This window comes from Oculina patagonica, chromosome 12, assembly GCF_052425735.1.
Source record: "Oculina patagonica isolate OP01 chromosome 12, crgOcupat, whole genome shotgun sequence".
Classification (NCBI taxonomy): Eukaryota; Metazoa; Cnidaria; class Anthozoa; order Scleractinia; family Oculinidae; genus Oculina; species Oculina patagonica.
The window spans coordinates 8,982,537-9,002,354 of record NC_135769.1 but is presented as its reverse complement, the minus strand read 5'-3'; the positions used below and the strand labels follow the sequence as shown (position 1 = coordinate 9,002,354).

The 19,818-nt window shown below is 43.1% G+C and overlaps 2 protein-coding genes and 1 long non-coding RNA gene across 9 annotated transcripts in view; 1 reads left to right on the top strand and 2 right to left on the bottom strand.

Annotated features, from left to right (window-relative positions):
* Nucleotides 1-1,031: 1,031 nt before the first annotated feature.
* On the bottom strand, nt 1,032-8,623 carry LOC144633272 (ELMO domain-containing protein 3-like). Its single transcript, XM_078492119.1, has 5 exons — nt 8,258-8,623; nt 6,642-6,871; nt 5,611-5,949; nt 2,884-3,091; nt 1,032-1,531 (listed from the first exon to the last, which is right to left on the bottom strand). The coding sequence occupies exons 1-5, from the start codon at nt 8,533-8,535 to the stop codon at nt 1,207-1,209; spliced, it is 1,380 nt and encodes a 459-aa protein (XP_078348245.1). The 5' UTR covers nt 8,536-8,623; the 3' UTR covers nt 1,032-1,206.
* A 117-nt stretch (nt 8,624-8,740) lies between these two features.
* The window catches only part of LOC144633285 (uncharacterized), a 37,254-nt gene continuing 26,176 nt past the window's right edge, over nt 8,741-19,818 (top strand). Inside the window, exons 1-4 of the mRNA XM_078492135.1 lie at nt 8,741-9,326; nt 11,197-11,320; nt 12,189-12,431; nt 13,896-14,045. Of these exons, the coding sequence (XP_078348261.1) occupies nt 8,944-9,326; nt 11,197-11,320; nt 12,189-12,431; nt 13,896-14,045 (900 nt within the window). The 5' untranslated portion in view covers nt 8,741-8,943. The remainder of the gene's footprint in view (nt 9,327-11,196; nt 11,321-12,188; nt 12,432-13,895; nt 14,046-19,818) is intronic.
* LOC144631997 (uncharacterized) lies at nt 15,476-19,634 on the bottom strand. 7 transcript variants are annotated; one of them, XR_013566841.1, is made up of 8 exons: nt 19,553-19,634; nt 18,969-19,029; nt 18,386-18,446; nt 17,804-17,864; nt 17,224-17,284; nt 16,642-16,702; nt 16,057-16,117; nt 15,476-15,536 (listed from the first exon to the last, which is right to left on the bottom strand). It is a non-coding gene; the product is annotated as an uncharacterized LOC144631997 (long non-coding RNA). The 7 variants fall into 7 exon arrangements; XR_013566842.1 differs by lacking the exon at nt 16,057-16,117 and having other exon boundaries at nt 18,386-18,449; XR_013566839.1 differs by lacking the exon at nt 16,057-16,117 and having other exon boundaries at nt 17,224-17,287.

Below are 19,818 nucleotides of genomic sequence, written 5' to 3'. Positions count from 1 at the left end.
GTGCCGGAATTTTCTTCGCAGAATTCAATATTCATAGTCAAGCGCCCCCCTCCCCCCCCCCCCTTTAGCTGAAGGTCTGGATCCGCCACTGCACTCTACCAAGCTATTATTTCAAAGTTTGGCTTTGAACTGAAGATGACTTTGCATGTTGCCAAAGGAATTTTTAAATAGTGATACCGGCCCTGACGGACAAATACACGTTCCAGCAGGGTCTGTCAGGAAGCACTTTAAACAGCAAAACAAAGAAAAAACGGTATCACTACATTATTTCAAGGAGTTCACCAGTTAATAATATTAGTGAGTTTCCTTTTGAAGGTGAACCATCTTGACAAGAATGTAAGGTATCTTGCTGCACAAAAAAATATGAACTCCCTCTGCACGGTTTCAAAGTTTTCCTTGATAAAACTACTACAAAATAGAACATCACTGTGATAGGATAGAACCTCGCGATGAACGTAACGTTTACTTAAACACTCGAAATATTTCATTTACGTTTTGACTCGGCGTTGCAGAGCCTGTGTTTAGACGTCGTTAAATCGAACCGTTGAACAAGGCGTGAACGTATTGGGTCTCAAAAGAAGGACAGTACCAATTAACCTTGAACAGTGAGGTACTTCACGAACAATAATTTTACTTGAATTATTCAGCGATATAGATAACACCGTCAACTTCAAAAGGTTTGTGTTTTCCGGTTCTTTTTTGTCGAGAAAGCGGGGGGGGGGGGGGGGGGGGTTGCCGCTAATAGTTACGAGGTTTAAATAATAAAAATATTGTGCCGAGATACGCCGTCAAATGAAAAACGCACTGTAACGACAAGAAATACAAAACAGGCTCAACAGTTTAAGCGAAAAGATTGAAGTAAAATGGGTCGTCCTTTATTGAGTCACCCATGGTCTTCTGATGTTTGGGGTGTTGAGTGAGGGAAGGGCAGGGGAGGGAAGAGGGAGCTTTTGTGGGCTGCTTTTGTTACCCCAGTTGATAAGGTTTCCTGCCAAAAATCGCGTAGCAACGAAAACAGTGACAACCAAATCGATGCTTTTCTAAATACACTAACTTTAATAATTTAGCTGCCGGGTCAACTGGCAGTTTTTTTGAGCACTAGACACTATAATTTCTCAGTCTTTTAGGGATTTGAATTTTAAATTATGAGGTTCCATAACGAGATGGGAAACCTTTGTCGATCAATTGTTTTTCGTTTCTCGAACGCTACACTAAATGAACCTCTTCTTCCTCATCGACCTTCAAGTCACATACTCCGGCAAACCTGTCGAGTATTTCAGGTTGCTTTGCCTTCGGTGAGAAGTTGTCATCGTCGACTTTTATCAAACTCTGGCGATCTGCCAGTACCCGTTCCAGGTTTCTAATCAGTTCACGCGGTTGCTTTTTGGCGAGTTTCTCCGCTTCCCTGAGCACGAATCCCGAGTCGGTGATAGTCTTGTGTTGATGTTTCCAAACTTGATAGACGTGAAGGTAAATGGCCGCGTAGAACTCGACGAACACAGTCAAAACTTGACGGCGGCGATTACATTCCCTGCAAAAGAGACGACACATATTAAGTTGTACGTTTCTTAATAGTCTTAGAGGTAGAAAGAACACTACATTTTTAACCTCGGACACCTGAAGCTCCTCAGTGAAACGTTTTTTCTTGTTCCAAGGGAGCCTACTTACGGTAGGTTCCACTGTGTTTGCCCTCGTTTTTATGAGCGGATGGATACACCTCGCTTTAATACGTTTACTATTCACTTTAGAATAACCCAGTGACCGACTATTTGGCACACTAGCAATCTGATTGGCTACACAAGGACTGTCTAATTTTCGATAGACTACCCTGGGAGCGCGCGAAAGAAAAATTGCCAAAATCACAAACGATAACTGTAAATAAACTTCTTTCACCTAACTTTTTGTTGAATAGATCAGTCTCTGGGTTATGCTAAACCAGTCAGTTATTGGGTTACCGTAAAATTCCGGTTATAAGCCCCCCCTCCCGGTTATAGGCCCATCTACTTGGAAACAAAAAATACACCCGATTATAAGTCCCCCTCTACCGGATGACAGTACTGAACAGGGCTAAATAATGCTTTATTATGCGTTTTTAATTTAAAAACGTATTTCGATCAACACTCCCGTGGCTCTTTTCGAAACGTTTTTTTCATTCCGGATATAAGCCCCTCCGTTTATAAGCCCACCCAAAACCCCTTACAAAGTTGTATAAGCCCAGGGCTTATAACCGGAATTCTACGGTATGCTAAAACTGTCAGTTATTGGGCTACCGTAAAATTCCGGCTATAAGCCCCCCCCCCCGCTTATAAGCCCCCCCGGTTATAGGCCCATCTATCTGGAAAAAAATAACACATCCGATTATAAGCCCTCCCGGACATAAGCCCCCCTCTGCCGGATGACCATACTGAATAGGACCAAATGTTGCTTTATTATAAGTTTTCAACTTAAAAAGGTATTTTGATCAACACTCTACGGGCTGGTTTCGAAACGTTCTTTTTATTCCACTTATAAGCCCTCCCGGATATAAGCCCCTCCGCTTATAAACCCATCCAAAACCCCTTACGAAGTTGTATAAGCCCAGGGCTTATAACCGGAATTTTACGGTATGCTAAAACAGTCACTCTTGGTTTCTATCGACATTTGACATTTGACTTGTGACGTCGCCCTTTCCAGCCTTTAAGCGATAGAAACTTCGAGCTTGCCGTCTAATTAGAAACTCGGGCTGGTAGCCTGTTTGTTGGTCATTCCGCAGCACTTTACAAAAAGGGTCCAACAAGTTTGTCTTTGGTTTATTACAATGAGTTTTGCATTTTGCTCATGACTGGTTTCTTTAAACGGTCACATGATCCCGTGATCTTAATAATAATTTTGATTTGAACTCACTTGTTAAGTTTTTCCTCTCGGAGAGTCTGAAGAGCAATCCTTGTAATGTTAATTGACATGATGGCAAATGGGAAGTTCTGTGTTTCATGCTGAGAGAGCTTGTAAATGTCGAGAGCAAGACCATGTGTCCGATGGTCAGTCACTAAGTACAGGGTCGTCATTAAACCAAGAAATCCACAACCTCGGAGATCTGTAGCTGGATCAAGGCCTGGGAGAGAAAAAACGAATTAGTTGAGAAAATGATCAACCATGTCAGAACAATATAAGGAGAAGTCTACAATAAGGGCATGTGAACACGCTATGTAACAGTTTGTGCCTCTTGAAACTTTAGCCTCAATTTTTAACCATAAAGGCCTTGTTACACGATGCAATTTGTTCTACAACGTGCAACGCAACAGACATTGCATTTCAGGTTGCCAAATAATTGCATGTGTAACACCCCATTTTTGCAACCTGCAATGCAATAAAATGTTGCGTTGCAAGTTGCAGGAAAAAGTAGAACTATCCTCTACTTTTTGCAACATTGCAAGACAAGTTGCTGCGTTTAACATGTGAAACACACCTTGCAATGCAATTTTGTTGGAATCAGCCAATCAGAGTTTATCTTTTGCTCGCCGAAGATTTCAAGATTTTAATTTCAAATGGGCATGTTGCAAGTTGCGAACAAAAATTGCAAGCGTGTGACACCCTCGTTTCAACTTCACAATCGTCATTGTTACGTTGCAAGTTGCAGGAAAAATTGCCTGACTGCGTAACATGGCCTTAAGACATTGATACAATTAAGGCCATGGGACCTCCCACACTAAGGCAGAGTCAGGGATTTTATTAAGTTTTGAAGCCACAGGGCACCCATAGAACAGTAGGCAGGCAGAAAAGAACACCTGAAGTGAATTACATGTCCAATTCGAAAGTAGACAAGTACTGACTCTTGTGTATCCTGGTACTGCAAATTTGCAAATATGCTCACCAAGCTAATCAACCCTCCAAGTAACTGAAGATAATTGGTGACTTAAATTTTGTGACTTAAACTTAGTCGCCAGCCTGGCGACTAAAATTGAGAAGAAGGATTGAAAGTGTGAGCTTAATTTTGCGACTCAAACTTTTTACTGGCTACCAAACTAATTTTGAGTTCCTAGCACTGAAGCTAAACTTAAGGCTGATTAAGCTCACGCTTTCAATCCTTCTTCTCAATTCTAGTCGCCTGGGGTGTTCCCCATAATTTATTGTCCAGTGTTTATGCATTTGTTTGACACAGTAGTACTGTCGCTTTTTACCAGTCATTGCAACAATTATTGTTGTTGCAGTTCACTGATAAAGAGCAGTAGTACTGACCCATCAAAGTACAGTTGAATACCAGTTTCTCAAACCTCTAAGGAAAATGAAAGCTTTTTCCAAAAAATTGGGTAGTTCAAGAAATCGAGGGTAAAACTACAGTGGTCGACTGAATAATAATAATAATTAATAATAATTTATACATTTATATAGCGCTAAAACTATAAATATTCTAAAGCGCTGTTTACAATATGTAAAATAATATAAAAATATAAAAATTAGAATGAACCTATACATACAAATAACTAGAAACAGTGTGGTTGAAAAGTTAAAACGCTTAAACGCGAAATGCTTTCAGTTCTTAAAAAGGAAAGTCTTCAATTGACTTTTAAAAGTCTCCACTGATGACGCTTTGCGAATGTCAACAGGAAGCTCATTCTACAGGGAGGGGCCTGCCTTGGCAAAGGCTCTATCCCCAAAAGTTTTCAGCATTGTCTTAGGGACAACTAGCATATCATGGCCATCGGAATGCAGGTTGTACTGACCAACAGGCTTGGCCTTCAAAAGGCCAGAGATGTAAATCGGAGCTTTTGCATGAAGGGCCTTGTACACCAGTAGCAGTATCTTAAACGTCACCCGATACCGAACAGGAAGCCAGTGTAGTCTACTTAAGATGGGAGTAATATGGTCAAATTTAGGGACCAAGCAGACCACACGTGCCGTGGCATTGAGAACCCTTTCTAGACGGTCATATTGGTATTGTGGGAGACCATAGAGTAGTGAGTTACAGTAGTCGAGATGTGAGGTGACATAAGCATGCACCAAAATCTTCGTTGTTTCCTCTGAAAGGAGGGGAAATGACTTTTGGTTCGAGTTATCAAAAGGTTTGAAAAAATAAGGGTTTGAGAAATTCGGGATTCAGTCCAATGTATAATACCTGTCCAGAAAGTGCTGGAAACTGTTGCCAGCCACCTTAAAGAGACTGACTGTCACGGAATTTAGTAAAGTTTAGGCACAGGAAATGGCCACCAAATTCAGTGAAATATAAAAATAACTGCTTAAAACAGTGGGGAAACATTTTTATAACACAGCAAATGTAAAAGAACTGAGATGTGGATGGCCAAAAGTGAAGAAGATTGAAACGGATTGTGGTATGGCTTTTTTAAATACTGTTATTAGGCTAACAATTTTCAAAGTTATCTTGTTTGATTGCATCTTCAAAATATAACATCCAGGAGACATATTTGTTTGTGATGAAGCTATGGTTTTGTCATTTAGACCCATAGAAGTAATTTCTTTGCAAACATTACATTCATAGCGAGTATTCGGCAAAACTTATAAAATAAAATAAACAGTCAGCTATGACACAGTCCCTTTAAGTGTGGTAGGTGAATGTACAGTATTTTTTATGTGGTACTGTTTACTATGGTGTACATAAGATAACTTGCAATATACCTTGAAAACCAATCAGCTCCCAGTGGTTGCCATAGCGAGGGCAGTCAAGCTTTGTTCCACTTAACTTTTTATAAATGGTTTGTAGCACGTTATTATGTACGGGCTCGTCATTTTTAAACATACACAATGCAAGCGCAAAGATGAGGTTTCTCTCTAAGTGAAGGCTGCTGTTCATCTGTGGTGGTCCAAACAGTTTATGTGTCACGGCAGACATGCCGCGGTGTTTTATCGTCGGTTTGATGTGTGACATGTGCTGCTCAAGGTAACTGGGGGTTTGACAGTGACGCACAGCATCCTGAAATGTAATGAGTGGTGAGCGACTTCCAGCTTGACCATTTCCTGGTAGAAACAACAGAAAAATTTTTTTGATAGTCATGTTTGCCACAGATATATCGAAGAAAACAAAAATTCAGTCTTGGGCTTTTCACGGCCCACCCTTGGACTTTTCCTTGACCTTAAAAAACAAAGACCCTTTCTGTTTATTTTCTATTACTGTTGAATTAGGGCTGCAAATAACAGTCGGACATCGGACACTGACCAGCCACAATTTGCCAATGTCTGATGAAATTCCAACTGTGGTTGGGCAGGATGTCCAGACAACTTCTTTTTTGCTTTCCAGTGCAAGCACCAATGTTCTGCATTGACAACGTATTAAATTAGCAGGTTCACATATCGAGCAGTACTGTAATATGGCCTCACTTTTGTTTTGTCCGATCAAAATGGTGGCTTGGTCGGACACATGTCCTTTCCAGGGGAAAAAATTATTTGCAGCCCTGCTGTTGCTGAGTGTCTTCAGTTGGACAACCACAGATAATATGCCAATTAATTGCAAAGTTCTCAAAAATTTCTAAAGTACTATAAAAAAGCCATATAGATGAGCAATAGATTGTGATCAGTCAGTCAGCGTTAACTCTCAATCTTGCGAGTGAAGAAAAACAAACTTGTTTCATTTCCGTGGATAGGATTGTAAATCAAGTCTTGACTAGTGTTTAACAATTGTATACCAGTAATATTGCATTTTGCAAGCCTACCTGGCTGAACAGTTTCCACTAGATCCCATTCCATCTGAGCCTGCTCAAGTGTTGTTGGTGGAGAAGGTAACTTCCGAATTCCTGGAGGTATATTATCTTTGTCGGACCTCCTTCTACGTTTACCAGGTCGCATTTGTCCTGTAGTAGGACTAATTGAGGCTGCTTCATGCTCAAAATCATGAGGAACCTCTGGGTTTGGAGAATATCTGTTAATTTCTGATGCACTAGACCTACCAAAAAATACATATATTTACTACATGAAAATACATTTATTTTATTTACATCCCAACGTTAGAATTTCACGATTTGGCAGAAAAATCATGTTGAAAGGAAGTAAATGTTGCGAGAATTTACCAAAGACTGATGCGTCAGATAGCCTCAGAGTCAGTGTAACATATCTCATTTATAAAAGCCATAATTCTTACAATGATGTTGAGTAGAGCCTTAAAACAGAACTTAAAACAGGTTGGTTTAATAGTAACTTGGTATGTTTGTTTGATTCATTAGACAATGTAACAATACAGATTTGTTTGAAGTTTTGCCACCAATTCCCTATTATAACCTCAAGTCAAATGCCCAGGATACCGTATGCCTGGTTGGGGGGTGGGGGCCTTGGATTTGACTGATACCTAACTACAAGTTGCTAAATTTACACGTCCAAGTCCTTGAAAAGTTCAGTATAATAATGTGCAGTTGAAGAAAATATCCATACCCACCCCATAGGTCATTGGAAATTCCAGGGGGTGCACGTGCAGGGTCTCAAAATCCAAAACTTTTAAAAGAAACTATGGGGCTCAACCGGCCCTATGCCCACTTAGGGTTTTGGCCATAAGTCATGGGGCTCAACTGCAATTTCAAGAGGGGCGGGGGGATTCAAACCAAAAAACCTTCCGTGGGAGGGGTATGGCTATTTTCTTGAACAACACATATCTCTCATTTTTTCTAAAGCATCTCTCTTGTCCAGAATCCAGAATGCCAAAAATTTGATTGGTTGTTGATGCGCATTTTGCTGGTTCAGTTTTTTCTTTTCTGGACCAGCTTTGCGAATTTTTTTTGGCATTTGACCTTACAGCCTCAGGCACCGTTTTCCCTATAGATACCATATATCTATTTTGCACGTTCTCTATGGCAAAATGATGTCATTGTGGACTGTCCAAGTTTCTTTGGGTTTAATTTTGGCCCATAGGGATATTTTTGGATAGTAAATTATGGCTTCATTCACACCTCAAGGCATCACTTTTAAACTCGAGTAAACCTCTATTAAAGCCAGTATTTGATTTAAACAGATCAGCATTTGTAGACTACTGTATACGCCTAGATACGTGAAGTAGTCGATCAGGGTCGATCAATGCTTCGATCCTCGAAGACCGACAATAAACCTCAATCGGTTTTGTCCCGATTTCAACTTAATATTTGAAACAAAAACATGTGTTAAATCACTCAGAGACCTGTTGCAGCACATGCTCGCAACATTCAGTTAGGAATGCCTCGGAGAACACGGGGATCACAACATCAGATGTGCAATATGAGTTGAGTTGTACTTGAAAAATGTAAAAGGTAAACAAACAATATTATATTTAAAGAAAAGATAGTGAAATCATATTTTCACTTCTCACCCTTGGCTTGACGGTAGACTACTCGGCAACCCTTCTGTCTTGACTGGAAGCTGAGAAGGACCGTTCAAAATCGCTGGATTGCCAGTTGAAACCCTTGTAAGAGAACTGCCTGACTTCGCGGTCATTTCATTTTGTGGAGAATTTTGAAAAGCGCCTTCAAATTCCGAGTCGAAGTCATCTCCGTTTTGGTTTTGTTGTGCAGCAGCGCGCTGAAAGGCTTTCTCTGCTTCCGCTTCAAGGTCATCGGCGGTAGTCTTTGGGTTCTTTCGGTTTGTCATGGCTATTTTTGAGCGTCAATATCGTACAACTGGCAGAGATCAAGATGTTGTCGCCATCTTTGTTCGATGATGTCGGGGCGCAGGCTGATACTAACCCCTCCCCCGACGAAATCTCCTTTTTAGAATGCGGAAGTGTTGGGTATTGGATTGATATGATAGAACAAGCAGAATGAACCAAGAAATCGATAGCGTTCTTCCTTTTAACCTTTCAAATTCTTTTTTTCCCTTCTTTTAGCTGTTTTCGATTTCGTAGAGCTAAAATCAAATTAGAATCCCCATGGGATACCCCCAAGTGTCTACATAAATTCGTGCCCAGTACTACTCCCTGGCTCTCCTCGAGGCCTCGAGGCCAAGGTTGCCGGCTTGTTGTTGCACGTTTATTTGATCGAAGATTTGAAGATTTCCCAGATGGAAGGGTATCGAACAAGAACTTTGTCGACCGGGGACGATATCTCAGAAATTGTAAGCGGCATGGAGCTACACGAGAGAATGCCTGAACACACAAATCGCGAGTTCCATAACAATCCTCGAAATAATTTCTGGAGCGGTTTCTCCTTGAATTCGACGGCTGAAGACAGCGATGAACATTCTGTACACAACAAGCCACCAAAAGAACATGGCTACATTTACACGTTTTTGTCGACGATGTTATTTGTTGTTGTCCTGATCGTGGAGAACATATTTCACTATAAACTCTTCGAGAACACCCATGCATCAATTTTCTTCTATTGGTTGGAAAGTTGCGTTATTGCACTGTTCTTCAGATTTTGGGGAAGAAAAAGGATTCGAAGGTAAGAGTTCTTCTAAGTTTACATATAGCTTACGTGACTATAAGCTGCTTTTACATTGAAAGATGAAAATGATTTAACTTAAGGCGAGGGTAATACATGTATATGTCGTCTACAAATGCAAGAAGCACAATGTAAAAAATTTGGCTGCTGTTTACTGTTTGTTAATTATTTAAGCATACAGTCAGACAATATAATACAAATCGATGAATTCATTTTATATTTACCTCAAAGAGTAATCAATTGGTAATCAGTATTCAATGACTTATCGATAGGCCACAAAATTTTTAGTCATCAATAACAAAGTAACTATTGATTTCATTGATAATTTAAGTCATTAATTGCATTGATCACTTACAACCAATAGGTCTATTATTATTTGTTAAAATTATGTCATTTACCTAGTATTTATGATCTGATTACAGTCAACTCCGTTATAGCGGACACGTTCGGGGCGTCGTTTAGTGTCCGTTATAGCGAGGTCCGTTGCGGGTCATTTCCAGTCCCTTTCTGCCGGGGATCTGGATTTTGTCCGTATGCGGTGTCCGCATGCGGGGTGTCCGCAAGGCGAGAGTTGACTGTAGCCTGTTGCAGACTCTCGGTTTGTGGAGGGAAGAGCCTTTTCCGCACTCGCCCGCTTTTTCGCCCTTCCCCACAAACTGAGAGCCTGGAACAGGCTGTGATCTGATAGACAGTCAACTCTCTCTTAACGGACACCTCTATAAGATGGACACCTCTCTAAGATGGACACCTGGTGATGGTCCCTGCCTTTTGTCAGTGATTTTACTGTAACTAAACTCCCAATAAGATGGCACCTTCTACAACAGACAGTTAGAGCCTGTCCTGACTATGTCCATTTTAGAGAGAGTTTACTGAAATCATGAATGATTTTAATGTTATTTAGTTCAGGAGGGCAACATCACTATCTGAGACCCCCTCTTCACTAATTGCAATTTCTTTAATGTGTTTTCATTGGCGCAATTCCATTGATGGATTTTTGCCGACCCCTTACTGATGTGACGGAAAATCCTCATGATTATTTTCATTGAAAATGCATACATTAGAAAATGACCTTCAGAGTATAGGCATTTGAAAAACGAGCCCTATCCTATTAGTGCGAACAGCAAAAATGGAGACTATCAAAAAGGCTGCATTTTAGATCATAACAATGTGGACAATAGGGGAAGACATATCAAGAAAAAAACATCAGCAAAAATGCACTTGTGTGGACAGGGTCTAAAATTAATGCTTGGAACATCACTCCTACCATTTAAGTTTACATTAGGCAATTAAATCACAACAAGATTTGGACTTTTTCTCATTTAATAGTTTTTACACCTTTAAGTGAGTGTCCCAACATATAATCATGTTGAATGAACCCCAGCAAATAACGTTGAATTGTCTACATTCACCTTCATTGCCTGAATAATCTGATTTTGGTTGAAATGAATTAACTTTCAAAGGTTCTTGTTAATATTGGGCGCTTTCCAATCAACCAAAAAATTCTGAATTTTCTGGGTTGCAAAGTGAATGGAACGGAAATTTCCCAGAATAAAATCCTGGAAAATCCAAACAACAGGGAAATACCATTCCATTTGACCATTCTGGTCAGGTCCAGTTTTATGAGCCGGAAATGAATGTGTCCCTTGTCTCAAGTGGATTGACCTCTGGTGGTTGGGATCAACTTTTCTAGAGGCCAGTGGTGTTGACCTGAGCAAATCGAGCCAGTTTACCAACATCTACTTGCGAATTAAACAGATTTACATTTACTAGCCCCTTTTCACATTTACGAATAAGGAAGGTTTACCTGTACTCTGTGAGAAATCATACATTAATATTTTAAAAATCTGTGCATTTTTCTGTTTATTTTTAGTTTCAGGAGCCAAGCAAGTCATTTTCTTCCTATGCTGTTTTTACATGTAGTCACTGTAACTGCATTTGCATTGGATTTTAACAGTTCAGGCTTTGGGCTATCTGCAGGCTCTGCATCCTACTTGGTGTGTTTCATTTCTTGTTAGGCCATCCCAATAAAATGTTTCGTTTCCCATCGCCCGACTGACCCATTTTTTTCGAAATGTAAAAAAAGAAACATCCAGATTCACTAGTCAAAGAGGCAAGTACTTTAATTTGCAAGCACACAATCTTGTTTTATAACAACAATTGGTATGATGTGATGTCCTTGTCTTTAAATTAATTAACATTGATACTAAGTTTTTCAAAGGCTGTTTCGCGCCGAGAGCATTAACGATTGTTCCAACATTCTCAGCGAGATCGACTGAAACAAAATCTTTCGGTTCTTCATCTCCTGGCTTCTTAAATGAACCCAGACCCCTTAAAGTGTTTATTCTTTTTTTTTTTTTTTGCCCGACCGACCGACCCACCATCACGAGAGACGGGGCGATGGGAAAGAAAACATTTTATTGGGATGGCCTTATTGTGATTTAATAATTTATTACTTGGAGTCCAGGGGTGGGAGAGAAAGAGGGGGTGGGGGGAGGTATCCAATGTTAACAAATATTTTCTTTCCTTGATGTTGACCAGCATGTCACCCTTATGTGTTGTTTATGACCTTCAACTTCATTACCTTGCACCCTTGCTTGTCAACTCACTTAGGGGGTGTAAATTATGGATTGTGGTCTCACTAGTTCAGGAAAGAATGCCAATACCGTAAAATTCCTGGCCTTATACAACTTCATAAGGGTTTTAGTTGGGCTTATAAATGGAGGGGCTTATATCTGTAAGTGGAATGAAAAAAAAAAAGTTTCAAAATGAGCCACGACAGTGTAGATTGAAATTTGTTTTAAAGTCCAAAAGTCATACCGGTAATACAAGCTTTCTAACTACCGGTATATTATTTTGTTGTAGGTGTCCCTTGCCTTAACTCTTCCTCTAGTTCTTCTAGCATCGTGGGTGACCAATCGACAAAGTTATCCAGACAAGATTATTATATTTGTGTCCATATCATGTGCTCTACTCATGGTTCTTTTCTGCACACTTGAGGATTCCATTGCTGATTATTCAGTGTCATTCAGTGATGGAGCTTTTGCTTTCATAATGAGTACTTCTCTGGCATTTTTCACTGTTCATGCAAAAAGATATCTGCCAAAGGTATTTATGTTAGCTCTGTTTCTTTGAATATTATATGTTTCTTTGATCACAGAACAGGCACTTTTATTGGTTGTGTTGTTGTTTTGTATAAGACTTTATAATATAGATAGGAGTCTACGCGCGCTCTGATTGGCTAAAAACCTATGTTTTATCAGAGTATAAAACATAGAAAAATCATGTTTTATTGTTTTTCGTCAGCTTTCCTCGAGTGCTTCGCGCGTCGTTGACTGTTCGTTGGCTATAACCACTCGTATCCAATAAGGGCGAATGGAATAATTGTTTTATTAAATTCCTTTTTAAGTATAAATCCACTGGACATTTCATTTTGATGTAAACGAAGTGAGGCGGGAAAAATTGTGGCGCGGTGTCCACTGCTTGAGTTGAATGAAACTCGCAAAGAAAGCGAGCGAGAGAGTTTTCTTACGAAGATTTTCTTCGACAATCTCCTCTTAAATCGTCTATTCATGCTGGAACTTGATTGTGACAACAATTAAGGTTTACGGGAATATCCGAAGCAATAGCTTTTCTGGAAATTATACGCCTTGTTCAAGTCGAACGAAGCAAGGGACGGATGTCATCGAGACTACTATATTATGCTGAGACGAAATTGCACTCAGAGTCGGTGAAGTTTATCGAAGTTCAAAAAGACAAGATCAAGATTAAAAGGTAACAAACTTACCTGAAATGCTTAGCCTTATTTTACGTCGAATACTGAATGAAATTGTGTCAGTTTTCTGGTCTTCCCGTAAACTATTTTCTGCTTTTCATCTTCGTTTACTCGCTCTTGTTGTACATATTTTTAATTAAACTTTTCACTCGCGGTGTCTAAAATCTATATCATAAAGCAAAGAAAGAAGCCTAAGCCATGTTTTATACTGTCATAAAACACTCCGGGCATTTGAGAACACTCGAGAAATGTAGAAAACATTCGCCTGCGGCTCATGTTTTCTACATTTCCCTCGTGTTCTCAAATGCCCGGAGTGTTTTATGACAGTATAAAACATGGCTTAGGCTTCTTTATTTGTTAAATACAAGAACAGCTATATTTCGGACATATGTGTATCATCAGGATTGCATTTTAGTGGCTTTATGTGAAATAAATAATTGGTTGAATTTGAACAACTGATTTTCGAGAAATCTACTGTAGTCCAAACTTTTACACTGAGCACATTGGTTTGATTACTTCTTGAAGTAAACTAAGAATTATGATGTTAAATACTGCATGTTGGATATACAGAAGGGGAAGGAGAGGAGTTGCTGGTCCGTAAAACGACAGTGTCGCCAAGGAGGTGCAGCGCGTTAGCCACAGAAATTTAGGAATTTGTCAGCAAAAGAACATTGTAGGACGGGCTGCAAGGTGAAAATTCAGTCCCATTTCACACATCCGTGGAGCACAGTTAGAAGGGAAGGAGTTACCAACCAAGCATTGCCGTTCTAATGACTGTTGTTTTGCTTTGGTTGCAGGCCACACGTGCAGAGCTCCTATATCTTTTAAATTTCACCTCTGTTGTGTGTCTCCCATTTATTGCTTTACTGTTTGGTGAGTTACCTGCACTGGAAGCTCAACTGTCAAAAAGAAGAACACTGGAGCTTATCTTTAGCTTGTTTATTATGGTAAGTCTGAATGTAAATCTGTAAGTTTTTGCACTGCTTTAACACTGATTTTGAAAGTGACTGCAAACTTGGAACAAAAATGTTCTTAAAACTGCTGTCATGGGTTGGGAATGGGGAGGGGGGTTGTGGAGAGGTCTGAACTTCACACTTTTGATACCATTTACAGGGTTCGTATGCATCTTGAAAACCCTTGAAAACCCTTGAATTTCCAAAGGCTTTGTCAGTCAATCAAGCAAAGTCAAGCAGTCACTGGCGAACAAACACACTCACCTGAGTTTGCCCCGCTGGATCGCCGCACGCTAACCTAACCTAGCAGCCAACCAGGCCCGCCGTTCTGCTGACGAAAACAAAAGGACCAAAAAATCAGTTTTTAGTCCAAGTGTCCACTTTTGAATCACCCACCCCCTGGGTTATGAGGACTCTGGTTGGCATGGTACCACCCTGAGCCTGAAGCCTGGGCTGCATGCCAAAACCCTTCAAGACACCAAGCCCCCTGCTTTTTCAAGCGCCAGGCTGGCCTGACCCCTGGCTATCGCCATGACGACAGGCGAAAAAGTTTTGCTTCAACCGAAGACCATGTTTTCAAAAATCCAGTCATATGTTGGCAGGTAATGCCTGGAGTTGCACTGACAATCACTGTTTGCCCAGCTGACTTGCCCCGTGCCCGAGCTCGGCTAACGGTAGGCCACAGCCAGCTGGAAGCAGGCATTACCTGCCAAGCCTATAACTAAGTGGTGCGAAAACCAAATCAACAACACAAACCTCCCTCACTGGCACTTTTGCCAGGAAAATCAAAGGCTTTGTCAGTCAATCAAGCAAAGTCAAGCAGTCACTGGCGAGACAAACACACTCACCTGAGTTTTGCCCAGCTGGATCACCGCCGCAACCTAACCTTGTAGCTAACCAGGCCAGTTCTGCTGACGAAAACCAAAAAGACCAAAAAATCAGTTTTTAGTCCAAGTGTCCACTTTTGAACCCACCCCACCCCCTGGGTTATGAGACCTGCTGGTTGGCATGGTACCACCCTGTAGCCTGAAGCCTGGGCTGCATGCCAAAACCCTTCAAGACACCAAGCCCCCTGCTTTTCAAGCGCCAGGCTGGCCTGACCCCTGGCTATCGCCAGGCGACAGGCGAAAAGTTTTGCTTCAACCGGAGACCATGTTTTCAAAAATCCAGTCATATGTTGGCAGGTAATGCCTGGAATTGCACTGACAATCACTGTTTGCCCAGCTGACTTGCCCGGTGCCCGAGCCTGGCTAACGGTAGGTCACAGCCAGCTGGAAGCAGGCATTCCCTGCCAACATATGACTGAATTTTTGAAAACCGTGTCAGCAACACAAACCTCTCACTGGCACTTTGCCAGGAAAATCAAAGGCTTTGTCAGTCAATCAAGCAAAGTCAAGCAGTCACTGGCGAACAAACACACTCACCTGAGTTTTGCCCAGCTGGATCACCGCCGCAACCTAACCTTGTAGCCTAACCAGGCCAGTTCTGCTGACGAAAACCAAAAAGACCAAAAAATCAGTTTTTTAGTCCAAGTGTCCACTTTTGAACCCACCCCACCCCCCTGGGTTATGAGACCTGCTGGTTGGCATGGTACCACCCTGTAGCCTGAAGCCTGGGCTGCATGCCAAAACCCTTCAAGACACCAAGCCCCCTGCTTTTTCAAGCGCCAGGCTGGCCTGACCCCTGGCTATCGCCAGGCGACAGGCGAAAAAGTTTTGCTTCAACCGGAGACCATGTTTTCAAAAATCCAGTCATATGTTGGCAGGTAATGCCTGGAATTGCACTGATAATCACTGTTTGCCCAGCTGACTTGCCCGGTGCCCGAGCCTGGCTAACGGTAGGCCACAGCCAGCTGGAAGCAGGCATTCCCTGCCAACATATGACTGAATTTTTGAAAACCGTGTCAGCAATGTATACCTCTCACTGGCACTTTGCCAGGAAAATCAAAGGCTTTGTCAGTCAATCAAGCAAAGTCAAGCAGTCACTGGCGAACAAACACACTCACCTGAGTTTTGCCCAGCTGGATCACCGCCGCAACCTAACCCTGTAGCCTAACCAGGCCAGTTCTGCTGACGAAAACCAAAAAAGACCAAAAAATCAGTTTTTTAGTCCAAGTGTCCACTTTTTGAACCCACCCCACCCCCCTGGGTTATGAGACCTGCTGGTTGGCATGGTACCACCCTTGTAGCCTGAAGCCCGGGCTGCATGCCAAAACCCTTCAAGACACCAAGCCCCCTGCTTTTTCAAGCGCCAGGTTGGCCTGACCCCTGGCTATCGCCAGGCGACAGGCGAAAAAGTTTTGCTTCAACCGGAGACCATGTTTTCAAAAAATCCAGTCATATGTTGGCAGGTAATGCCTGGAATTGCACCGACAATCACTGTTTGCCCAGCTGACTTGCCCGGTGCCCGAGCCTGGCTAACGGTAGGTCACAGCCAGCTGGAAGCAGGCATTCCCTGCCAACATATGACTGAATTTTTGAAAACCGTGTCAGCAACACAAACCTCTCACTGGCACTTTGCCAGGAAAATCAAAGGCTTTGTCAGTCAATCAAGCAAAGTCAAGCAGTCACTGGCGAACAAACACACTCACCTGAGTTTTGCCCAGCTGGATCACCGCCGCAACCTAACCTTGTAGCCTAACCAGGCCAGTTCTGCTGACGAAAACCAAAAAAGACCAAAAAATCAGTTTTTTAGTCCAAGTGTCCACTTTTTGAACCCACCCCACCCCCCTGGGTTATGAGACCTGCTGGTTGGCATGGTACCACCCTGTAGCCTGAAGCCTGGGCTGCATGCCAAAATCCTTCAAGACACCAAGCCACCTGCTTTTTCAAGCGCCAGGCTGGCCTGACCCTGGCTATCGCCAGGCGACAGGCGAAAAAGTTTTGCTTCAACCGGAGACCATGTTTTCAAAAATCCAGTCATATGTTGGCAGGTAATGCCTGGAATTGCACCGACAATCACTGTTTGCCCAGCCGACTTGCCCGGTGCCCGAGCCTGGCTAACGGTAGGCCACTGCCAGCCGGAAGCAGGCATTCCCTGCCAACATATGACTGAATTTTTGAAAACCGTGTCAGCAACACAAACCTCTCACTGGCACTTTGCCAGGAAAATCAAAGGCTTTGTCAGTCAATCAAGCAAAGTCAAGCAGTCACTGGCGAACAAACACACTCACCTGAGTTCTGCCCAGCTGGATCACCGCCGCAACCTAACCTCGCAGCTTAACCAGGCCAGTTCTGCTGACGAAAACCAAAAAAGACCAAAAAATCAGATTTTTGGTCCGAGTGTCCACTTTCTGAACCCAGCCTACCCCCTGGGTTATGAGACCTGCTGGTTGGCATGGTACCACCCTGTAGCCTGAGGCCTGGGCTGTATGCCAAAACCCTTCAAGACACCAAGCCCCCTGCTTTTTCAAGCGCCAGGTTGGCCTGACCCCTGGCTATTGCCAGGCGACAGGCGAAAAAGTTTTGCTTCAACCGGAGACCATGTTTTCAAAAATCCAGTCATATGTTGGCAGGTAATCCTGGATTGCACTGACAATCACTGTTTGCCCAGCTGACTTGCCCGGTGCCCGAGCCTGGCTAACGGTAGGCCACAGCCAGCTGGAAGCAGGCATTCCCTGCCAACATATGACTGAATTTTTGAAAACCGTGTCAGCAACACAAACCTCTCACTGGCACTTTGCCAGGAAAATCAAAGGCTTTGTCAGTCAATCAAGCAAAGTCAAGCAGTCACTGGCGAACAAACACACTCACCTGAGTTTTGCCCAGCTGGATCACCGCCGCAACCTAACCTTGTAGCCTAACCAGGCCAGTTCTGCTGACGAAAACCAAAAAAGACCAAAAATCAGTTTTTTAGTCCAAGTGTCCACTTTTTGAACCCACCCCACCCCCCTGGGTTATGAGACCTGCTGGTTGGCATGGTACCACCCTGTAGCCTGAAGCCTGGGCTGTATGCCAAAACCCTTCAAGACACCAAGCCCCCTGCTTTTTCAAGCGCCAGGCTGGCCTGACCCCTGGCTATCGCCAGGCGACAGGCGAAAAAGTTTTGCTTCAACCGGAGACCATGTTTTCAAAAATCCAGTCATATGTTGGCAGGTAATGCCTGGAATTGCACCGACAATCACTGTTTGCCCAGCTGACTTGCCCGGTGCCCGAGCCTGGCTAACGGTAGGCCACAGCCAGCTGGAAGCAGGCATTCCCTGCCAACATATGACTGAATTTTTGAAAACCGTGTCAGCAACACAAACCTCTCACTGGCACTTTGCCAGGAAAATCAAAGGCTTTGTCAGTCAATCAAGCAAAGTCAAGCAGTCACTGGCGAACAAACACACTCACCTGAGTTTTGCCCAGCTGGATCACCGCCGCAACCTAACCTTGTAGCCTAACCAGGCCAGTTCTGCTGACGAAAACCAAAAAAGACCAAAAAATCAGTTTTTTAGTCCAAGTGTCCACTTTTTGAACCCACCCCACCCCCCTGGGTTATGAGACCTGCTGGTTGGCATGGTACCACCCTGTAGCCTGAAGCCTGGGCTGTATGCCAAAACCCTTCAAGACACCAAGCCCCCTGCTTTTTCAAGCGCCAGGTTGGCCTGACCCTCGGCTATCGCCAGGCGACAGGCGAAAAAGTTTTGCTTCAACCGGAGACCATGTTTTCAAAAATCCAGTCATATGTTGGCAGGTAATGCCTGGAATTGCACTGACAATCACTGTTTGCCCAGCTGACTTGCCCGGTGCCCGAGCCTGGCTAACGGTAGGTCACAGCCAGCTGGAAGCAGGCATTCCCTGCCAACATATGACTGAATTTTTGAAAACCGTGTCAGCAACACAAACCTCTCACTGGCACTTTGCCAGGAAAATCAAAGGCTTTGTCAGTCAATCAAGCAAAGTCAAGCAGTCACTGGCGAACAAACACACTCACCTGAGTTTTGCCCAGCTGGATCACCGCCGCAACCTAACCTTGTAGCCTAACCAGGCCAGTTCTGCTGACGAAAACCAAAAAAGACCAAAAAATCAGTTTTTAGTCCAAGTGTCCACTTTTGAACCCACCCCACCCCCCCTGGGTTATGAGACCTGCTGGTTGGCATGGTACCACCCTGTAGCCTGAAGCCTGGGCTGCATGCCAAAACCCTTCAAGACACCAAGCCCCCCTGCTTTTTCAAGCGCCAGGCTGGCCTGACTCCCTGGCTATCGCCAGGCGACAGGCGAAAAAGTTTTGCTTCAACCGGAGACCATGTTTTCAAAAATCCAGTCATATGTTGGCAGGTAATGCCTGGAATTGCACTGACAATCACTGTTTGCCCAGCTGACTTGCCCGGTGCCCGAGCCTGGCTAACGGTAGGTCACAGCCAGCTGGAAGCAGGCATTCCCTGCCAACATATGACTGAATTTTTGAAAACCGTGTCAGCAACACAAACCTCTCACTGGCACTTTGCCAGGAAAATCAAAGGCTTTGTCAGTCAATCAAGCAAAGTCAAGCAGTCACTGGCGAACAAACACACTCACCTGAGTTTTGCCCAGCTGGATCACCGCCGCAACCTAACCTTGTAGCCTAACCAGGCCAGTTCTGCTGACGAAAACCAAAAAAGACCAAAAAATCAGTTTTTTAGTCCAAGTGTCCACTTTTAGAACCCACCCCACCCCCCTGGGTTATGAGACCTGCTGGTTGGCATGGTACCACCCTGTAGCCTGAAGCCTGGGCTGCATGCCAAAACCCTTCAAGACACCAAGCCCCCTGCTTTTTCAAGCGCCAGGCTGGCCTGACCCCTGGC